This window comes from Triturus cristatus, chromosome 1_2, assembly GCF_964204655.1.
Source record: "Triturus cristatus chromosome 1_2, aTriCri1.1, whole genome shotgun sequence".
NCBI classification, from domain to species: domain Eukaryota; kingdom Metazoa; phylum Chordata; class Amphibia; order Caudata; family Salamandridae; genus Triturus; species Triturus cristatus.
In genome coordinates this window covers 1,173,810,983-1,173,831,716 of record NC_140580.1, presented here as the reverse complement: position 1 = coordinate 1,173,831,716, position 20,734 = coordinate 1,173,810,983, and the positions used below count along the sequence as shown (strand labels likewise).

General features: G+C 49.0%; 1 protein-coding gene across 4 annotated transcripts in view; it reads left to right on the top strand.

The window, feature by feature from the left end:
• MIGA2 (mitoguardin 2) overlaps positions 1–20,734 on the top strand; it is a 109,912-nt gene that overhangs the window by 58,752 nt on the left and 30,426 nt on the right. For all 4 annotated transcript variants that reach the window (XM_085614018.1, XM_085614016.1, XM_085614020.1 and 1 more), the window contains exon 14: positions 16,724–16,777. In XM_085614018.1, coding sequence (XP_085470144.1) covers positions 16,724–16,777 — 54 coding nt within the window. The remainder of the gene's footprint in view (positions 1–16,723; positions 16,778–20,734) is intronic.

The following is a 20,734-nucleotide window of genomic DNA, read 5'->3' as shown; positions in this document are numbered from 1 at the left end:
TTGCATAGTGATGGCACTGTCCCAGCTGAGCCCAAATGTTTTGTCTGCGTCCTCAAATGTGATGAATCTAATGCCTGGGTATAAGTCAGCAAGCGTTGTATATCCCCCTCTTTTCCATTTTTCCACTGCCCTGGTCTTGGCCATGTCTGAGAAGGAAGCTATGTCACACAAAGGCAGGGCCTTTGCATATGGGGATCGTTTAAGCACCTTTGCGATGACTTGCCGCATCACGTACCGCAGTGTTTGGGCCATTTCCTGACCCCTCAGCAGTGCCGCAGCAGCATCTCCCCCTCATAGATATCCTGTAATACTCTGTTCTCCCATTTGTCTTCCTTTTCTCGCCAGTCTAGTGCGTGTTGCGGTTGGGCTGCTATATAGTATAACTCCAGGTCTGGCGCCTCCAATCCCCCCCTTTCCGACTCTCCCTTCAGGGTATTCAACTTCACTCTGCTTCTCTTTACTCCCCATATCAGTTCAGGCAGCACTTGACTTAAAAGCCTGTACATATGGTTTGGGGTATTGGGTATGTGGTCCATTGTAAGACATATAAACACCTGGGCAGAACCACCATTTTGGCAACCACTATCCTGCCCATGACTGACAGTGGGGGCGTTTTCCAGAATCTGATTGACCTGTGCAGCCCCTGTACTACTCGTCCCATATTCAATCTGTGGCTGTTCTCTTCATCTAGTGTGAGTCTAATTCCTAGGTATCTAAAGTCTGAGGTTTCCCAGGGGACATCCAGCTGGGGTAGCTGTGATATCTCTAGGACCCATAGTCTGCCCATTGTGAAGAATTTGTATTTAGCGTGGTTTAGTTGCTGGCCGAAAATCTCACAGTACTCCGTTAACACACACAGCAATATCTGCACCGAGTAGACTGGGTGCTGAAGGTAGACCAGCATATCATTTGCTTATATGGATACTTCTTGCACAAGGTGACCAATCTTAATACCCCAGGGGTGCAGTGTCATCCATAGTCCCCGGGCCAGCAATTCTATTGCCAAAGCAAAAAGAGGCAACAGCGGGCATCCCTGTCTCGTCCCTCGGCTCATATTCAATTGCTCTGAGAGTATACTTCTTGTTTGGGCCCTTGCTAGAGGTTTGGTTATAATAATTTAACCTACTTTGTCTGCCTGGCTCAGGTCCACGGCCCGGAGAACTTCCCATAAATATTTCAACAAGACCGAGTCCGTGCTTGTTCAACACCGAGGCGTGCCAGGGATAGTGCTGGTCAGATCTCCCCACTGTGTGGAGCATATGTCAGTCTTTGGATATTGTGTATGGTGCTTCTGTGCGGCATGAAACAGCATTGCTCTTCATGCACTAGGGAGGGGATCACTGCTAGAAGCCGATTCACCAGAACCTTGCTTAGTATTCCCTTGCTTATTTTTTTTAATATCCACATTGAGCATGGACAGTGGGCGGTAGGATGAGACGTTCTGTGGGTCTCTATCCGGCCTGAGTATCCATACTATCTGTGCCTCCCTCTAGGAATCCGATAATATACCCATCGCATAGGCCTCATTATTTACTGCCAACAATTTATCCACCAATAAGCCTCTAATTTTGTTGATAAACCTCCACCGGTGGAGTTCTCGCTTTTCTCATGTCCTTGATTTCCGTTAAAAGTTCGTCTGTGCTTAGTGGGAGCTCTCCCCTCCCCTCTGTTCTGTGGTCCGTCTGCCTAGCTGGAGACCCGCGATATAGTCAGTAATGTGCTGCATATTTTCTTTTTTGTGCTTGTGAGCAGGGCTCTTGCATATGGTGCTAGAGCATGTTATTGATCCCCTCTTACGTTGGTCTTAGTCTGGCTTGCGTGTCTTGAAGCTGCAGTATAGCGGTCTGCTCCGTGTCCGACAGAACTGTGCTAATAAGCTGCTGGATTTGTCCCCTTCTCTATACAACCACTGGTGGTGTGTTTTCCTCGTGGATTTATCCGGCCTATCCTATGTCTCTAGCAGCAAGGCCTTTTGGGCTTCCACCGTGTCATGCCCTGTGGGTGGGAAGGCAATGAAATCTCAAGATCCCTCAGGCACCTTTCCTGCGTTTTCAGTAGTTGTATTAGTTCTTTTTTGACTCGCCAATCCAAGTCATGCTCTCCCCATGCATCACCACTTTCATGGCTTCCTAATCTATTGCCCTACTACTCACAGGTTGTCATTTGTGTCAAAATAGTTCTGTAGGGTCTCTGCAAACCAGCGGAAGAGCTCTGCATCTGACAACGCATCTACGCGCAACCGCCACAGTGGGGCCCTGGTCTCGCCCAACCCTGCCACATAGCTCATGAACAACGGGGATGGTGTAACAGATACCTTACCATGTAGTCACCCCTTCAAATTTGTATGCACAATGTTTTTGCACCAGTAAATAATCCAGTCTACTATATGTACCCGTTGTTGGTGTGTAGCATGAGTATGTTTGGGTCTGTGTGTGTTGTGCCCTTTATATATATCCATCAATCCCATCATGGTCTCTTATATACCTGTCGTCCTGTTGGTTTTGGTGCCTTCTTGTGGGGGGTGCTTGTCCAAGTCCCTATCAGACACGCAGTTGAAGTCACCTACCCGTATAATTTACACTTATACGTAGGGTGCCCGGTACCTCACTATGTCCAGGAAAAAAGCACCTTCGTCTGCGTTGAGGGCGCATTAATTAAGCATAACTCTTGGAAATTCAGGGCTCCCGCTAGAATGACGTACCTCCCGTCCGTGTCTATCATGGTATCCTTCAGGGAAAAAGGGACATTAGGCGCCACCCAAGCCCAGGATTCCCTGGCATACCTGGAGTAGGATGTGGCATACAGCTGACCTCTCCATTTTTTTCATATCTTGGAGATGTCTTCTCCCTGTAAGTGGGTCTCTTGGAGGAGGGCAATACTGATACCATAACATTTTAAATATGATTGTATTCTGTTTCTCTTTAAAAAATGATTCAGGCCACGTATGTTCCAGGTGATTTATTTTGTGAGGGCTACTCGTGATAGCGGGCGCACCGGCCCGAGAGGCAGCTCCCCCAGGCTAACCCTGTTTGCAGGGTAAGATGGGAATGAATAACTTGCTAGTCTGATCTATGTCCAACACTTAACACAGCCGTGTAACTCCCCTCTCCCTCCTACCGGTTAGCTAATTTGGACTTCACTGTTCCCCAGCAATTTGATGGTCATCACTAGAGTGACCATGTCCTTGCCAACCCCCCACCCTAAACACTAATAAACGAACCCCTGTTATGGGTGCAAAACAATAACTCTTTCAAACGGCAGAGGAACACTTCCCGGCGTGTTCTACTCCCTTCACTGCACAAGCAGCAGGCAGACTGGTACTTGCCTAAGCAGTGATCTCTTGGCTCTCTCTGCACATAATATTGTGCCGGGTCCCCAGTGTGTTCCGCATGTCTGCTACCTGCACATTTCCAGGCGGCAGGCACCCCACACCAGAGTCACCTGCAGCCATGTCACCGCCGGCCATCATGCCTCTTGTTGTCTAGCTCTCCCTTTCCAGTCATACTCTCCATGATGGTTACACTGAAGTGCAGGCCCGGGCCCCTCTGGCGCTGTGTGCTCTCTCTATGGAGAAGAATTTGGAAAGCCGTGGTGGGCACAGCATCTCTGTTAGCCAGTCCTCCAGGAATAATTATGCTGACAGACCTTCCACTTTCTCTAGGAACCGGACAAAGCAGAGGTTGTTTGATCTCTAGCGTCCCTCCATGTCTCCTAGTCTGTCTATGAGGTTAGTAGTCTGAGCGGTCATCTCCGCAACTGTAGCTTTCAAGGTCACTCAGTCAGACGTTTTTCTAATGTCTCAATCAATCAAGCAGGACTTCTAAAGCGCGGCTAATCACCTGTAAGGGTATCCAGGCACTGAGAACTGTGCTGCATAGGGAGGGTTCAGTTGAACAGCCAGGTCTTGAGTCCCTTCCTGAATTCCAGGAGAGAGGATGAGGTCCAGAGGTGAAGGGGGAGTTCGTTCAAGGACTTCACAGTGAGGTAAGAGAAGGGGCGTCCTCCAGTGTTGCTTTGGCATATGCTGGGATGTGAGAGGGAGGTGGAGCATAGGTGTCTGGAGGACTGGTGGACGTCTAAGCGGTGGTTGATGTATGCTGGTCCTTGGTTGTGCAGGGCTTTGACAGTGTGGATCAGCATCTTTATTTGACATCTCTTCTGAACAGGGAGTCAGTGGTGCTCCTTGAGGCGAGGGGTGATGTGGATCTGCCTTGGGGGGTCGAGGATGATTCTGGCCACTGCGTTCTGCATGGTTTGCAGTCTCCTCAGGAGATGCGAGGTGATAACTACGTACAGTGCGTTGCTGTAGTCCAGCTGGCTGGTGACTAGAGCTTGAGTGACGGTTCATCTGGTGTTGACGGGGGCCATTTGAAGATTTTGCAGAGCATGCGGAGAGTGAGGAAGCAGGCGGAGGAAGGAAGCCCTGTGGAAGCTGGTGAATAAGAAGCAAGCAAAACTCAATGACAATAAAACCAACATATACTTAGGAATGGCCAGTCACTAAGCCCACTGTAAGCTAGCAATATGTCTCGAAACAGAGAGTGCATGCCCAGTTTTAGGCAAGACCTGAAAAGGGTCTCTAACTTGTGTAGCTGAGCCAATTACTGGAGAAAAGAATGGACCTTAACAAGGGACCAGCAAATACAGCATTGACTTTATATGGAAGATCCAATGGTGGAGAAGAAATTAATCATTTATCTGTAATTCTAGTTTTCTAGCGTTGGTATCCTTCATATATTCTCTTGGAACCCTTCTTCCTCCCCTGTCAGAGGCTCAGTTCTAATAAGTCCTGTCACACGTGTGCTACGAAGACTGAGCTATGGTGGTCTCCAGGGGGCTTCGATCCTCCACCTCATTGGCTCAAAGTCCAGTTGTTTCAAATGAGATGTATGTGCTGCTAAACCAACAATATTGTTGAGGCGTGTGGTGTCACCGTTTGCAGCAGTTCCTGTTGTGAGCAGTGGGCCCACTCACACAAGTGGGGTACTGTTTCTTTATCGGGAGAAGTGTGGGAAAGCTGGGGATAGGAATTGTGTGGGTCCTTGCAGTTTTCGGAACATTCTCTCACAGAAATGTGATGACTGCGTGATTTTAGTAAGATCGTGAGATTTGCTGGGCATTCTTGGTAAGCTAACATGGTTGAATCCACCCAAGGCTCACCCCCGGTCTCCCTCAGGTGTCTAGTATTCAGAAATGCCTTAACTTAGTAGGTTTCTCTGGGTCATGGCCGAGCCCATGCACAAATAACGCAGCTACCCAAATCGCCAAAATGGGTCAATTATCAAAACAAAACATAATGTCCCCACATTGCGTTTTGGGCCTTTTTGTTGTTGTGGGCAATAGGCCCAGCCCCACAAGTGTGGCAACACACAATAGTAAAACATTTGTAATTATGAATTGCACTTCTCTCAATTTTGGCTTCTAAATGCAAGACCGTGTGCACGAAAGAACACGTTTTGCAACAAGTCAGCCGTATTCTACAAATACCCAGTTTTCCTAAATCAGTATCTAAAGCACATTTGAAAACAATGCCTAGGTTTCATTCGTACCTATTTCCAGTTCATTGTATTTTACCGTATGAATTGATGCATGATTGGTACACAATGAAATATCATTATGAAACGATGCCACCCATTTCTGTCTTTTGCATCTTTTTTCATTTACATTATTTTTTATTTCCGTGATTAGTTTCTTTGCACCTCCCATGGGCATTCTACACAAAGGACCTGTTGCTGAATTCAGAATTGTCTTTTTTTCAGAAATGTGTTGTATGTCTGGCAGAGGAGACTCTATGGTAGAGTTTTGTACTATCAACATGTTGGTGAATCGTGATGCTGTTATCTTTGAACAAGCCCCAGGTCGCTGCTTTGGAGGTTGAAGATGACCGGAGACATGAAACCCTTAGGGAGTCTGCAGATGATAGGAATCTTTTGAGACCTGGAGGTGCTCATGCTAAAATAAATCTAGCGTTGAGTGGAACGGTAGCAAGGAAACCAGTGAAAGAGTCCATGCTGTAGATGAGGGTTGGATGTTTGACTGCGTTGAAGGCAGCTGAGAGGTCCCTAATTATCAGGAGGCAGGTGTCCTCTTCATCTGTGGTCAAGTAGGGTGTTGTCTGCAATGTGTAAAGTTGCGGACTCCATGCTGCAGCGGGATCTCAAACCAGATTGGTAGTCGCGCAGGAGATGCTTTGCATTGATGTGATTTTGGAGTTGGGTGTAGACTGCTCTTTCAGTGATCTTGCCGATAAAGGGTAGGTGAGCGATTGGACTGTAATTGGTGACGTCATTAGCGTATAATCTAGGTCTCTTTAGCAGTGGGAAGATCTGGCCTATCTTGAGAGCTTCAGGGAAGGTGCCTTGGATGACGGAGGCCTTGACAATTTCGTGTTAAGGTCATAGATCATCCCCAGAGAGAGCATTGATGAAGGACGAGGGAAGTCATTATCTTCGCTGGAAGTGGCTTTGAAAGAGTTGTTTGTCAGCAAGATCTGTGAGAGACAGGGCTTTGAAGGATGACTCTTGTGGGATTCTATGAGAAGGGATGGGCCTAAGACGAAAAGCAGGCTTTGTGTTGTCTGTGTGCAGTGGATCATCTTTATTTTGTTCGAAGTGGTTGATGGCATTGTGCGATAGCTGGGTCAGGCCGGGAGCTGATGCAGTGCTTGATTGTCTTAAAGTGTCCTGCTTCTGTTTGTGGCATTATTGATGGTGGTGGCGTGGCACAGTGCTTTACTTTATGTAATGTGTTCTTTAGGGTGTTAATCATTCATGTTATTTCTTGTCTGTGAATGGAGCATTTACTTTCACTGACCGCTTTAAAGCATCAGGGTGCTGAAGGGTCTTGTGTGTTTTTGTTGGAGAAAACATGTTCACATAGTTTTCCCAAAACGTTTTGAAGTCGTTTAGAAGGGTGGCGGCATCAGACAAGAGTTTGCGCGGTGAGTGATGACTTCATTCATTTAGTTGGTGGAGACAACTCCACCTACAGGTCTTCTCCTGTGAGTGGACCTCAGTTTGATGGTAGGGTGCTCATCCGGGAGATGGGGATGGGGAGGTGATTGGGCCCAGTCCAAGAGAATGGGTGTTTTGCACTGAATTGTTCTTGATGATGAAACGAGTAAGTAGAGGAGCGAACCTTTGGAGTGTGTTGGCTGGTTATTCTTTTTTTATCTTCTGTTGTCTGGGAGGTTGAAGTCACCCAAAAGGGTGGTACAGATGAGTTGGATGAATAAGATGGCGAGGAGATCGGAGAATTCAATAATGAAGTCCTTTTTCTGGCTGCAAGGCTTGTAAACTAGATGAAAGGTGGTGATCTGAGTTGTAGAGAGTGGACGTGGCTGTCAGTATCTCCATGGAGTTTTCCGTGGCTTGCCTAGTGTGCAGGACCAGGAGGACTATGGATAACGGGAGGTCTCCTCCCTAAGCCAGTGCGTGGTCCACATGGTGGATGCTCTAGTCTGTGGGAAGAAGGGTATATAGGATGTGTGTGGATGTGGGGCGAATCATATGTTTGTAGCATGTTTGGCTGTAGCTGCATATGCTGTACATACTCCTACCATCTAGTGTTGTGCTCAGACATTTGCAAGTTGATTTTTCTTTGAAGAAGGCTTTCAAGTCGTGTAGTCTCAGTGACTCCTCTAGATCGTAGCTGCGCATGGGCACCGACTCCAGTGTTAGATTGTTTTTCTCTGCCATTTGGTTTAGACGTGGTCGAGCGTGCTCCCGGTCTTGATGAGTTTGTCAGTTCCCATCGCAGCCTGCCTTTATTCCCGTGCGAGAAGACTTTTCCATGCGTTTCTTTTGATGATGCTGAATCCATTCCTCAAGTCCATCCTCCTCATGCGACTGAGCCTCTCAGCCCTCTGGGTCCTTTGGACACAGCATGCTCCAGACTACCTTTCGGAGAATGAAGACTCACCCAAGATAATAGAGTAGATACCCTTCAAAATATGCCCGCTGTGCCTTTTCTAAATGCCCTTGGGTCGACCTTCACACACACACTGCAATATTTGCCTTTCGCTGTAGTACGACGAAAGCCACTGTGACTGTTGCTTGGCATTTCACAGAAAAAAGACTGTCGGCATTGAGGGTGATGGTGGGCACACAGCAGGGTGGACAAATCTTCTACAGAGCTCTGGATATCTTCAGCAAGGCTAATCCGCTCGGGCCAAGAAAAAGTAGGAAACACTGGGATAGGCTCCCTATCTCCCAGCACTCCAAACCCAGTCCTCAGTTGATTAACTCGAATGTCTGAGTGAGGCAGAGGAATTCGTGGAGGAAAAAGAGGCATCAGAAGGCTGTTCATCTTCCCTGGTCCGCTCTGTTCCACAAATGAACATCTCATGTGAATACTGTCAATGCCCAAACCCTTCTGATGGCTCAGAAACACGTTGGAGTCGAGCACCGATCCTCCGGTGGACGAATGTCGAGCCCTGTGACAAAGCTGCCGCCATCTTCAGCTGCGTCACCACTTACACTCTCTGGTCAAGACCAAAGCAAGGCCTTCGAGTCGAGAGCCCCTTCCAAGGACCACAGACAGCCCTGTTGGCGCAAAACCCTCACAGCTGGCTCCATCATCAAAGCGTCACTGGCACCTAAGCATCTGCCATAAGTGGGAAAACCACCTTTGGATTGAAGACCCTACACTCTCAACATCGACATACACCCCTTCGTGGAGAGGCTGCAGCTGGAGCTGGACAAAAGGCAGAGAAGGATTATCATACACCCTTGCGCAGGCAAGATCTCTGCCTCGGAGAAGACCCTGCCAAAGAAACGTAGACTTGCCTTCGAAGAAGCTCTGCCATAGGACATTATTGTGCCCCTCTTGCCTGCCAAGAGGCCTAAATTACAACGTTTCTGCTTCTCCTCCTCCACCTCAACCTTCTATGTCGTCACCTCAGGGGTCGCCAGAGTCACACTACGATACTGGCAGTCCTAGTCCTTATTCCCTGGCTGAGGACTTTGCCTCCGTCTACCCTGGTACTTCAGGAGATCCATGGGTGGATTATGACACAGACCTATAGACAGACTCTGATATAGAACACGTCCAAGTTAGGGCCTCCCCTTCATATGACACCATGGCATAGCACAGTGTTATGCAATGCGCACGTGCCTACCAAAAGGTAGAGCTGTATGCCACCCCCAAGGCGGAAGACTTTTTGTTGGTGAGACTGTCAAAGACAGCTCGCTTCAGCCAGTACCTCCTCATGCTCAAGGACATGATTAAATCTACCTCCGACATATTTAAAGAACTTTGACGTCTTGCGTGTTGACACCACATATTGAAAAGAAATATAAACCAGCATCCGTTGTATATCAGGGGTCCTGTCCCACCAGATTCATTAATGATTGGCAGTGCTAGGAAGAGAGCAGCAGTCCAGACCACTGGGCACGCTTCGCCTCCTGAGAAGGAGAGCAAGTGGATTGATGCTGCAGGGAGGAAAGTAACGGTTTGTGGAGCCACGCCCTGGCGCCTCGACAATTTCGTAGGCCTCCTCTCTCGCTATGACAGAGCCTAGAAGGAGGAGATGGAGCGCTCCTTCAGCACCTCCCTGACCAGTGTCATAAAGGGAGGAAGGACTTGTTGAGAGAGGCGAGGCTATTTCCAGTGCAGCCATCAAATGTGCACTGGATGCAGCAGATACAACAGATAGGGGAGTGAACACCCAAGTCCTTCTCCGGCACAGCTCCTGACTCCGCATGTCTGGCTTCAAGCCGGAGGTGCAACTGCACCTAGTCAGCCTGCAATGCGATGAGGAGCACCTGTTCTGACTGCAGGTCGACACCATGCTTGAAAGGATCTAGATGGATATAGAAACCACCGAGGCGATGGATGCTGTACATGTTGCTTCTGGCAGGGGCTCCTTTCGAAGGCTGCAGACAAGAGGAGGCTCCAAAGCCGTTTCCCCAGAACCAGCCTGGTCTTGCCACCAGCAGCAATAGGGCTATCACCCACAGGGTGGCAGTTTTACACGTGACTCCTTTAGAGGGATCAGCTTCAAGGGTCGAGGCAGAGGCACACCTAGTAAGGGAGCTGAGGCACCCCTAGTATGGGAGCCTCTACCTCCTGAAAAATGACTTGCCTCAACAACCCTCCCTCCCTGCCTCATTCACGCAACATCTGTCAGGGTACTCTTCAAGGAATTCTTCTCCACTGGGAGGAGATCACCACAGACCAATGGGTTTCAGCTATTATTGAGCACAGCCACTGCCTGGAGCTCAGTCAACCCCACCAAACATTCCCCCTTGTACCCACATCCTCAGACGAGAACATCTCATGCTCCTACTGGAGGAGGTGCAGGCGTTCTTATTTAAAGGAGCCATAGAGCCTGTACTCCAGCAGCGCCAAGGCAAAGGCGTCTACTCTCTATACTTTCTCATTCCAGGAAAGGATAGATCTCTCAGACCAATCCTCGATCTCTGTCCTTTCAACAGTTACATTCTGTCAAAACATTTCTACATGGTCACCCTGCAGGATATTATCCGCCTACTGCAACAAGGTGAATTTATGGCCACCTTGGACCTCAAACAGGCTTACTTTTACATCCAAATTCATCCAGCTCATTGGTGCTGCTTCCGCTTCACGGTAAGTGACCAGCACTATAAGAACAAGGTGCTGCCCTTCAGTGTCACCATGGCGCCAAAGGTCTGCACCAAGTGTTTAGCTGTAGTAGCCGCTCACCTCAGGAGGGGAGGAATTCATGTCTTCCCCTACCTAGACGACAAGCTGATCAAGTGTGCAAGCAGACAAGAATGCCTATCTCATACCAAGGCTGTGATTGCCCTCCTACACAGCCTAGGGCTCACAGTCCATGCCACAAAGTCTCACTTGGAGTCACTCCAAATTCAATAATTTCTAAGGGCATTCCTCATCTCAGTCATGGACAAGCCTTTCCCCAGTCCTCAGAGGGTGCAAGCATTCCAACAGCGTTTGCCTCTTTTTCAGCCACTCAGTCCACTTGCAGTTCGTGCAGTTATGTGCCTTCTAGGAATGATGGCTTCACGCATTGCCATAGTAACAGACTTCATATGTGCCCGCTTCAGGAGTATCTCGCAAGCCAGTGGTCACAAGCAGGGGTTCAGAGGGAGGATCTAGTGTTGGTAAGAGCCAGCACCCATCACTCTCCAATGGTGGAACAACAACAATCTATTGCAGGGCAGGCAATTTGCAGACCCAGCTCTGCAGATGACCATCATCGCGGACACATCTCTAGATAGCTGGGGAGTACATTTCAATAACAGGACAGTCCAGGGTTTGTGACCACCTCATCTAAAGGGTTTCCACATCAGCCGCTTAGTATTTTTAGCCATTCAACTCTCAAAGCCTTTCTTCTGTACATTCAAGGCAAGGTAGTCCTTGTGCATACAGACAACTTGACCACCATGTTTTAGCTACAGAAACAAGGCACACACTTCCAGTATCTGTTGGCCTAAGCACAACAGATTTGGCATTGGGCCATACATCAAGTTCATCGCCGGGCAGTGTATCTTCCAGGAGTGGACAACAACTTTACTGACCTGCTCAGCAGGATGCAGCAAAAAGTCTGCAAATGGGAACTCCACCTACAAGTCCTAGTGCCTTACTTCCGCAGGTGGGGCACCCAAGACAGAACTTTTTTCTGCGTTCAGAAAAGCAAAATGCCCAAACTTTGCCTCCAGATTTCCACACCCCCAGTCTATGGGCAATACTCTGTGGTGAACTGGTCAGCGATATTTGGCAACGCTTTTCCTCCTCTCCCACTGGTAACATACGTGGTCTGGAAGCTGAGGCAACCATCCATCACTGTCATCCTCGTGGCCCCAATGTGGACCAGACAACTAGGGTTCCCAACCCTTCTTGAAATATTGATTGCCTTCACGAGAAGCTCCCCAAGAGGCCGGAGCCTCTCACTCAAACCCACTGCAAGGTAAGACACCCAAACTTCAGACCGCTCAACCTGGCGAAGTGGCACCTGAGGTCCGAGAGCTTGGTTACCTTGGTTTACCTCGAGTGCTTGGATGTACTCGGATGCCTGTAGGCCCCCTACGCATACCTGCAATGCTGCGAAGTGGAAGCATTGTGTCCACTACTGTACGCTACAACACTTTTATCGGTGTACAACAGTAGATGGCAGGAGTGTGCAGACCAGGTGAATCTCCAACACTCTATGCATCAAACAGATGCGTACAGGGTAAGTAACATCATTCTTCTGTGATGAACAGGCCGTCAAGCTTGTGGTAGGTGATGAGATATGCAATATTTAGTGCGTATTGTATAGCACAGTGAGCGTTAATGTGCATGAGATGTAATGCTTTTTCTGTAGTTTGAGGGTGTGTGGTATTTGTACAAGTTTGGGTCTATGTGTTGCGAGCATGCTGTGTGAGTGTTTGTGCTATCTTGGTCTGCGTCTGATTGTGGAGATTGGCAGTATGGGGTGCCCGTTGATGCAAATGATTATCTCCTAACTTGTAGATTTCAGTGGAACTGGGGTTCTCAGTCTAGGCACTTCCTAGCAGTAACTGGACACCTAAGCTGCCGCCTGCTAGTTGACCACTTTAACTGCCCCCTGCTAGTTTACCGCCTTATCTGCCGCCTGCTCGTTGACCACCTTATCTGCTGCCTACTCGTTGACCACCTTATCTGCCGCCTGCTGGTTGATCGCCTTAGCTGCTGCCTGCTGGTTGACCACCTTATCTGCCGCCTGCTGGTTGACCACCTTATATGCTGCCTGCTTGTTTCCACCATATCTGCCCCCTGCTTGTTTCCACCATATCTGCCACCTGCTTGTTTCCACCTTGTCTGCCACCTGCTTGTTTCCACCTTGTCTGCCACCTGCTTGTTTCCACCTTGTCTGCCACCTGCTTGTTTCCACCTTGTCTGCCACCTGCTTGTTTCCACCTTGTCTGCCACCTGCTTGTTTCCACCTTGTCTGCCACCTGCTTGTTTCCACCTTGTCTGCCTCCTGCTTGTTTCCACCTTGTCTGCCTCCTGCTTGTTTCTACCTTGTCTGCCTCCTGCTTGTTTCCACCTTGCCTGGCCCCTGCTTGTTTCCACCTTGCCTGGCCCCTGCTTGTTTCCACCTTGCCTGGCCCCTGCTTGTTTCCACCTTGCCTGGCCCCTGCTTGTTTCCACCTTGCCTGGCCCCTGCTTGTTTCCACCTTGCCTGGCCCCTGCTTGTTTCCACCTTGCCTGGCCCCTGCTTGTTTCCACCTTGCCTGGCCCCTGCTTGTTTCCACCTTGCCTGGCCCCTGCTTGTTTCCACCTTGCCTGGCCCCTGCTTGTTTCCACCTTGCCTGGCCCCTGGTTGTTTCCACCTTGCCTGGCCCCTGGTTGTTTCCACCTGACCTGGCCCCTGCTTGTGTCCACCTTATCTGCCGCCGGCTGGTTGACCACCTTATCTGCCGCCGGCTGGTTGACCACCTTATCTGCCGCCTGCTGGTTGACCACCTTATCTGCCGCCTGCTGGTTGACCACCTTATCGGCCGCCTGCTGGTTGACCACCTTATCGGCCGCCAGCTGGTTGACCAGGTTATCTGCCGCCTGCTGGTTGACCAGGTTATCTGCCGCCTGCTTGTTGATCACCCTTTTGTTAACCCTCTTGTTGTCAGCAGCCACCTCACCAACCACTTTTTCATTGATGACAGGCAATTGTAGTCTTATTGATGCTAGATGACACTTTAAAGGACTGCCCTCTGAGTATGCTCATACTGGCAACACCAGGATTGGCCATTTAAATGTGCTCCTCCGAACTCCAAACTCTGTATTGATCATTAGCCTTTTCAAGTTCAGAATAGATCTACCTTGCTGTCAAGTAAGAGGTGTCAAAGGCCACACATGCAAACTCCTTTGTGAAACCTGCCAACACAGCTCTAAAGCCGCTAGAACTTGGTGGCCTACATGTACCTCATAACTGCAGCAAAAATCCTTTGTGAGGCTACAGCAGCCTTCACAAGAAAGCCTGCTGAGCACAAGTGGGATGAATGGTATGTTGTCTGCTTTAGGAATAAGGATTGCATCCAAACTCGTCCAAAGTTTACCTGTCAGCTACTTTAAGAGGGCTAGGAACACTGTCTCTCTTTTGTAAGAGTTTACGGTTGGCTTATTTGTTTCTTTTCTGAGTGACAGAAACGTTTCCCTCAAGGACTATGTTAATTGGCCACCGGTAAAAAGAGAATACATTTAAGATTAAATATTTAACATGGAAAACTGTGCCTTGTTGGGAATAACTTCCTCAGGCGAGTTGGAGAGTTCAAGGATACTGAGTGAAAGAACTTTTTGGTGTACATGGAAGATCACAGAATGCCCAAAAGACACTGCAAACATTAGAATAAGGTGGAAAACAAGCCAGGGGAAAGTGGAAAAGGATGCAGTCAAATCATCCTTGAGATGGTGCCACCAGCAAATCCAGGAAACCAAAAGGAAGGCTCTAGTCAAACACATTGCTGCCAGCTCCAACAGCAGCAATGAAACCTTTGCTGTTGTCAAGGATTTCACCGCACCCACAGCCGCAGCTAGCAACTTCAGCTCAACTCATGAACGGTTCGATTACCTCACAGACTTTTTCTGCAGCAAAATCACAACCATATACTGCAACTTTGCCCTACAACGGGTCCCCTTGAACCTTGCCAGAAGCCGCCCGGTAAGGGACCAAAACAACAAAATAACCTTGTGGGACACTTACCAGCGCTGAGGAAACCACAGTACCCATGAAGACCATGCACTCAGGGCCCTGTCGGACCCTTGCCCCCATCATGCCTTCGACAAATCCTCACCAAGGCCCTCGCACCCATCCTCAACACTTCCGTCAGCATAACCACCTTTCCGAAATCCTGGAAGCAGAAATCAGTCAATGCCTTGCTGAAGAAGTTCTCAGCCGACCCAACAAAACTCTCCAACTATTGAGTAATCTCTCCTTCCATACCCAGCCAAGGTTCTGAAGAAAGCCATTAACAGATGCCTCTCCAACCACCCCGCCAACAACCAGCTTCTCGATGCCACACCATCAGGCTTCAGTCCAAACTACAACACCGAGACCGCAGTCTTTGCAGCAACAGACAATTTCAGGATTATACTTGACAGAGGGGAAACTAGCGCTCATCCTTCTAGACCTTTCCGTAGTCTGATTGTCTCCCATCCCTTTCTGATCAGATGACTCCATGACTTGGGCATACAAGGACGCTCTCTCCAGTGGATCTGCACGTTTCTCACTGGAAGAACCCAAACCATCAGTATGCCACCAAACTCCTCAGAAGCACAGGAACTCATTTGCGGAGTCCCACAGAGCTCCTGGCTCAATCCAACCCTCTTCAGCATATACATCACCCCACTGGCAGGCCTCACTGGGTCTCACAACATCAACATCCAGCTGATAATGTCTATCTTGGAAAAAAACACCCAGCATCAGGACCAAGTTCACTGCATGCATGACTGAAGTAGTCACCTGTAAGATCAACTGCCACAAGCTGAACATGGACTCCAACAAAGTGGGCGTTTTCTTGAACGACGCCTCGCCCTGGGACTCCACCAGGTGGCGGACAGATGTTGAACCGGCTCCAACGTCCAGCACAATAGCTAGAAACTCAGAATTATCATAGATAGCAAATGACGTCTGCTCAAGTTAACGCAGTTACAGTGTCCTGTTTTACACTCTGAAGATCTTTAAGAAGATCTTCAAGTGGCTACTGAAAAACCCCAAGAACATGGTCACCCAAACCCTCATCACCAGCAGACTGGACTACTGGAAAACTGTACACACAGGAATAACCAGCTAACTCACAAAAAGACTCCAGACTGTCCAGAACGCAGCAGCCAGATTACTCTTCAACCTCATATTCTTGGCCGACATCACACCTCACTTAAAAGAACTCTGCTGGCTCCCTATACGCAAGCAGGTACGCTCCAAACTCCTCATGCACACGTACAAAACACTTCACAACACAGACGCTGCCTATTTGAACAGCCGCGTACAATTTCACCAACCCTCCCGGCAGCTCCTCTCTGTCGGACTCTCACTAGCTCATACCCCACACAAAAGCAGATCAGCCTTCTCATACAATGCTCTTGAAGCCTGGAATGACCTCTGGCAACACATCAGAGCCTCAGCCTCACATCTTGAATTCCACACAAAGCTGATGACCTGGCTCTTTAGGTAAGCCCTCTACTCCAGCCTTACACACCTGCTACAGTGCCAGGCTACCCTCTCGGGTGACCACGCACTATAAAAATACAGGTAATGTAACAGGTTTTGATGGTAGATAAGGTTTTTTTCAATTAGTGCTTTTTGCATAATAGAGTAGATTGAAACGTATCCTCTTCTGTACAGGGAGCCTGGAAAGACATTTCCAGGTGGGCGACATGGGCGCACTGTGACGTTACGGGATGTTCTTGCTGCTTGCTTTTGTATTCATTGGTTTACGGATTTGGAGTGTTTGGAGACCAGCCTTGACAACATTGTAGTAGGAGATGGATGTTTCTGAGCAAAGATAGCTGAAGGTTAGGGGTTTTGATGTCTAGGTTAATGCTGTTTGCATGAAATTGAAGAGGGCACCCAGAGTCCAGCAGTCTTCTCAAACATGGGTTTTGCATCTGGATAGCGTGTCTTATCACTGAATGAGCAAAGCCTGGCTGTGGCCATAAACAACAGTGTGAGGAATAATGAATTGACAGTTGATGGTGCAAATGAGAATGCCCAAGTGAGCCTTTTCAGAGCAGCCCTAAACGATTTCTTTCTGGTTTGTTCCAGGCCCTGGCCACAGCCTGCTGGTCGGTTCTGAAAGCAAAAAGACGACTTCTCATGGTAAGTTCAACAGACATAGAAACCTCCTGGGCTAAAGCCTTGATTTTGCTAAAGAGCATCAAGACCTGCTTTGCAGTCGTGGTGGGAGGGGGGCAGTGGTGCTTTCTGCCAGGCCTGTGACTCTTCTTGACAAGCGAACCTTGTATTTGCTCATCTAATGGCAGGATGCAGGGGTGACTCATTCATCAAAAGACAACTATCCAAGCCACATGAACCTGGCGTTTCCCTGCAAGAACAGCTACGGGGTGACTTTCCTGACCCACAGCCCTACCAACTTGGTCATCCACTGAGAGGGAAAAAGTGTGTTTACTTCCCATCCAGAGACCTACCCAAGGCCAGTGAACCTGGTGTCTGATCTGCTAAAGACAAGTTGCACAGATCTGCTCTTCAGGAGACAACCATTGCTCCGAGGGCCTTCATCTGCGGAGACCAGCGGCAGGCTTTGCCGGGGTGCCAAATATGTACCGCTTGCCAATTTACAATAGCACACATTGACTGAACTTTGAACACAGCCTGAATATCCAATTAACCGGCAACTTGCTACCATCTGCTAACTAGGTCACATATGAATTTGCCGCGCTGTGTGTACCTGTATCAATGGTGGAAATGCATAGGGGATAATTCTAACAGGTTGATTCCTCACCTGTAGAGTTACTCCTCAGGTGCCAGACTGGATCTGGAAAATGTTCATAGCAGTGCTGCCATATGCTGCTAGGTGGTGCCGTGCGGCTCCACGTTGGCTATGTTCCACCCTGGAAGTGATGGAGCGGAGCCACATATAAGCACCACCACAGTGTGCCAACATTAGTTTCTTTGTTTCTCCGCCTTCAATCATGGATTCGGAGGTCCACTCCCACATCCCTAAGTCTTTTGACAACTTGCTAAATGAAATCCAGTGTGCAAGGAAACAATGTTGTCTCCTAAAACTAAAGGCTTGAAACCATGCTGTGACTGCGCTAGGTGCATCTTTGGTACTTTCATTATGGTGCAAGACTCCAAGTCGTGTGATGAGTGTACCCTTATGCACCCAAAGTTCATCTGGGGCTGGGAAGCTGTACACTGCCGACAGCTAGAAGCAGTCATGGACCTTGCATAAGTCCTACCTCCTTTCCAAGTCGAAGGCTCGAGCACGATCCTGCTCCTGAAGGCTGCTGCCACAAGAAGTCATCTTTGCAGTTGAAGCCCTCTGGTAAGTTAAAGTCTAAGTGGAAGCACAAGAAAGAGATTCAGTACCAAACCCCATCCCGCAGCTTTCTATGCACATACAAATAAATGTCACAAGGGCATAAACTTGCCAACTGACATTGTTCCTCATCATCAATTGAGGAGCTGATCCTGCAGTTGATCTCAATGTGTCCCAAGTTCCCTTGGCTATCGGGGATTTTGCAGGACGTTTATGCCTTCAAGGAGGACGTGCTGCTCGTCTTAGGCACACTTCTGGCTGCCTTTGTTATGTTTTTGATCCGCAGAGGCTCCCAGTCTGATCACTGCCAACCGATCCATCCTCCTTGCCATAGGCTCCCAGTCTGATTACTGCCAACCGATCCATCCTCCTTGCCATAGGCTCCCAGTCTGATCACTGCCAACTGATCCATCCTCCTTGCCATAGGCTCCCAGTCTGATTACTGCCAACCGATCCATCCTCCTTGCCAAATGAACCCAGTCTGATTACTGCCAACCGATCCATCCTCCTTGCCATAGGCTCCCAGTCTGATTACTGCCAACCGATCCATCCTCCTTGCCATAGGCTCCCAGTCTGATCACTGCCAACTGATCCATCCTCCTTGCCATAGGCTCCCAGTCTGATTACTGCCAACCGATCCATCCTCCTTGCCAAATGAACCCAGTCTGATTACTGCCAACCGATCCATCCTCCTTGCCATAGGCTCCCAGTCTGATTACTGCCAACCGATCCATCCTCCTTGCCATAGGCTCCCAGTCTGATTACTGCCAACCGATCCATCCTCCTTGCCAAATGAACCCAGTCTGATTACTGCCAACCGATCTATCCTCCTTGCCATAGGCTCCCAGTCTGATTACTGCCAACCGATCCATCCTCCTTGCCATAGGCTCCCAGTCTGATTACTGCCAACCGATCCATCCTCCTTGCCATAGGCTCCCAGTCTGATTACTGCCAACCGATCCATCCTCCTTGCCATAGGCTCCCAGTCTGATTACTGCCAACCGATCCATCCTCCTTGCCATAGGCTCCCAGTCTGATCACTGCCAACTGATCCATCCTCCTTGCCATAGGCTCCCAGTCTGATCACTGCCAACCGATCCATCCTCCTTGCCATAGGCTCCCAGTCTGATTACTGCCAACCGATCCATCCTCCTTGCCATAGGCTCCCAGTCTGATCACTGCCAACCGATCCATCCTCCTTGCCATATGAACCCCCTGAACATGTCACTGGTTCAGCACGGACTCTGGTGCAGACTTCCACCTTTGCTCACAGGCCCGAGTTGATCCCTACTTCGTTGATGCCTTATGAGAATTCTATACTGACCCCGATGTCTGACCCTAAACCAGAATGGGCTGGACCCCGACGTAGATTTTGATTCGGATCCTGTGCTTCCATTCCCACTGAAATGCTCTCAGAGGCTCCACTCTTTTTGGCTCAAACTCTGACCAGTGCACGCCACCACTACAAGAGGAGGATGCTGGGTATGGGGATGATGTGCCTTCCCGCTCCTTCCCGTTGTCATGATAGTCTTTACAAGGACTTAAGGGAGGTCAGCAGGCGTGATACTTCCTGATACAAGGTTGAATTCTCCTCTTAAGCCCACAATGGAAGAGAGTGCTTCCTTTGCTGATGTAATTTGAAGAGCAGCTGAGATCCTTACACTTACAATTGCCTTCAATTGAAGTCAAGACAAATGTCCCCATGGGCAGGGAGTTGAGGAGCATTGAGGCATTCGAAAAACAAACATGCCGCCAAATTCAAAGAGGAGAGATTGGGGTATACCATCTGCCCGCCGAACCTAATTAGCAGGTCTGGTCTGCATGGCAGCTTGAGACGTGGATAGACGGACCGATGAAGGAGGTCCGCGAGCCGCCATTGACGAGCCACTCTGGAACTATGAGGATCATCTTGGTTCTCTATTGGGACAACGTGATGAGGATTGATTGGATCAGGGGAATCGGCAGAAAAGCAGCATCTAGAAATTTGCCGGACCAGTTTATCCATAGGGCATTCCCCAGTGTCCCTGGCTGGAAGTACCTCGAGACGAAGCTTCGGCATTTCTTTCGGTGGTTGCAAACAAGTCGATGTCCGGAGTTCCCCATCGTTGAAAGATGTTTTGGACAACATCATTGTTTAAGACCCACTCGTGGTTTTCTTGCAGGAGTCTGCTGAGGGAGTCTGCTTGAGCATTTTGGACACCAGGAAGGTAAGTTGCCATGATCGTAAGGTCCCTGGCTAGAAGCCATTTCCAGATCGTCTGGGCCTTGTGTGACAGGGGCCTGGACCTTCTTCCTCCCTGCTTGTTGAGGTAGTACATGGTTGTTGTATTGTCTGCCTGAACAAGCAGGGAGTGGGATCTGAATAATGGATGAAACGCCTTTAGCATCAGAGATACTGCGCGCAGCTCGGAGGTTGATATTGTATGTTAATTCTCTCTGCATCCACTTGCCCTTGATTTTGAGGTGATCTATGTCTGCTCCACATCCCAGTAGTGAGGTATCTGTGACTATGATTTGAGGAGGAATTTCCTGATGAAATGGCATACCTCGAAGTAGATTGGTTGGCGAGCACACCATTTCAGGGACAAATTTGCATGAAGGGGTAGTTGTATCCTGTCTTCCCAAACTGCCTGTCGGTTGGTTCCACTGGTCCTCGAGTCATTCCTGTAGAGGTCGCATGTGGAGACGGGCATGCAGTGTGAGAAAGATGCAGGAGGCCATCGAGTCAAGGAGGGAGGATACTGATCTCACCGATGGATGAGAGGCTTTCATGA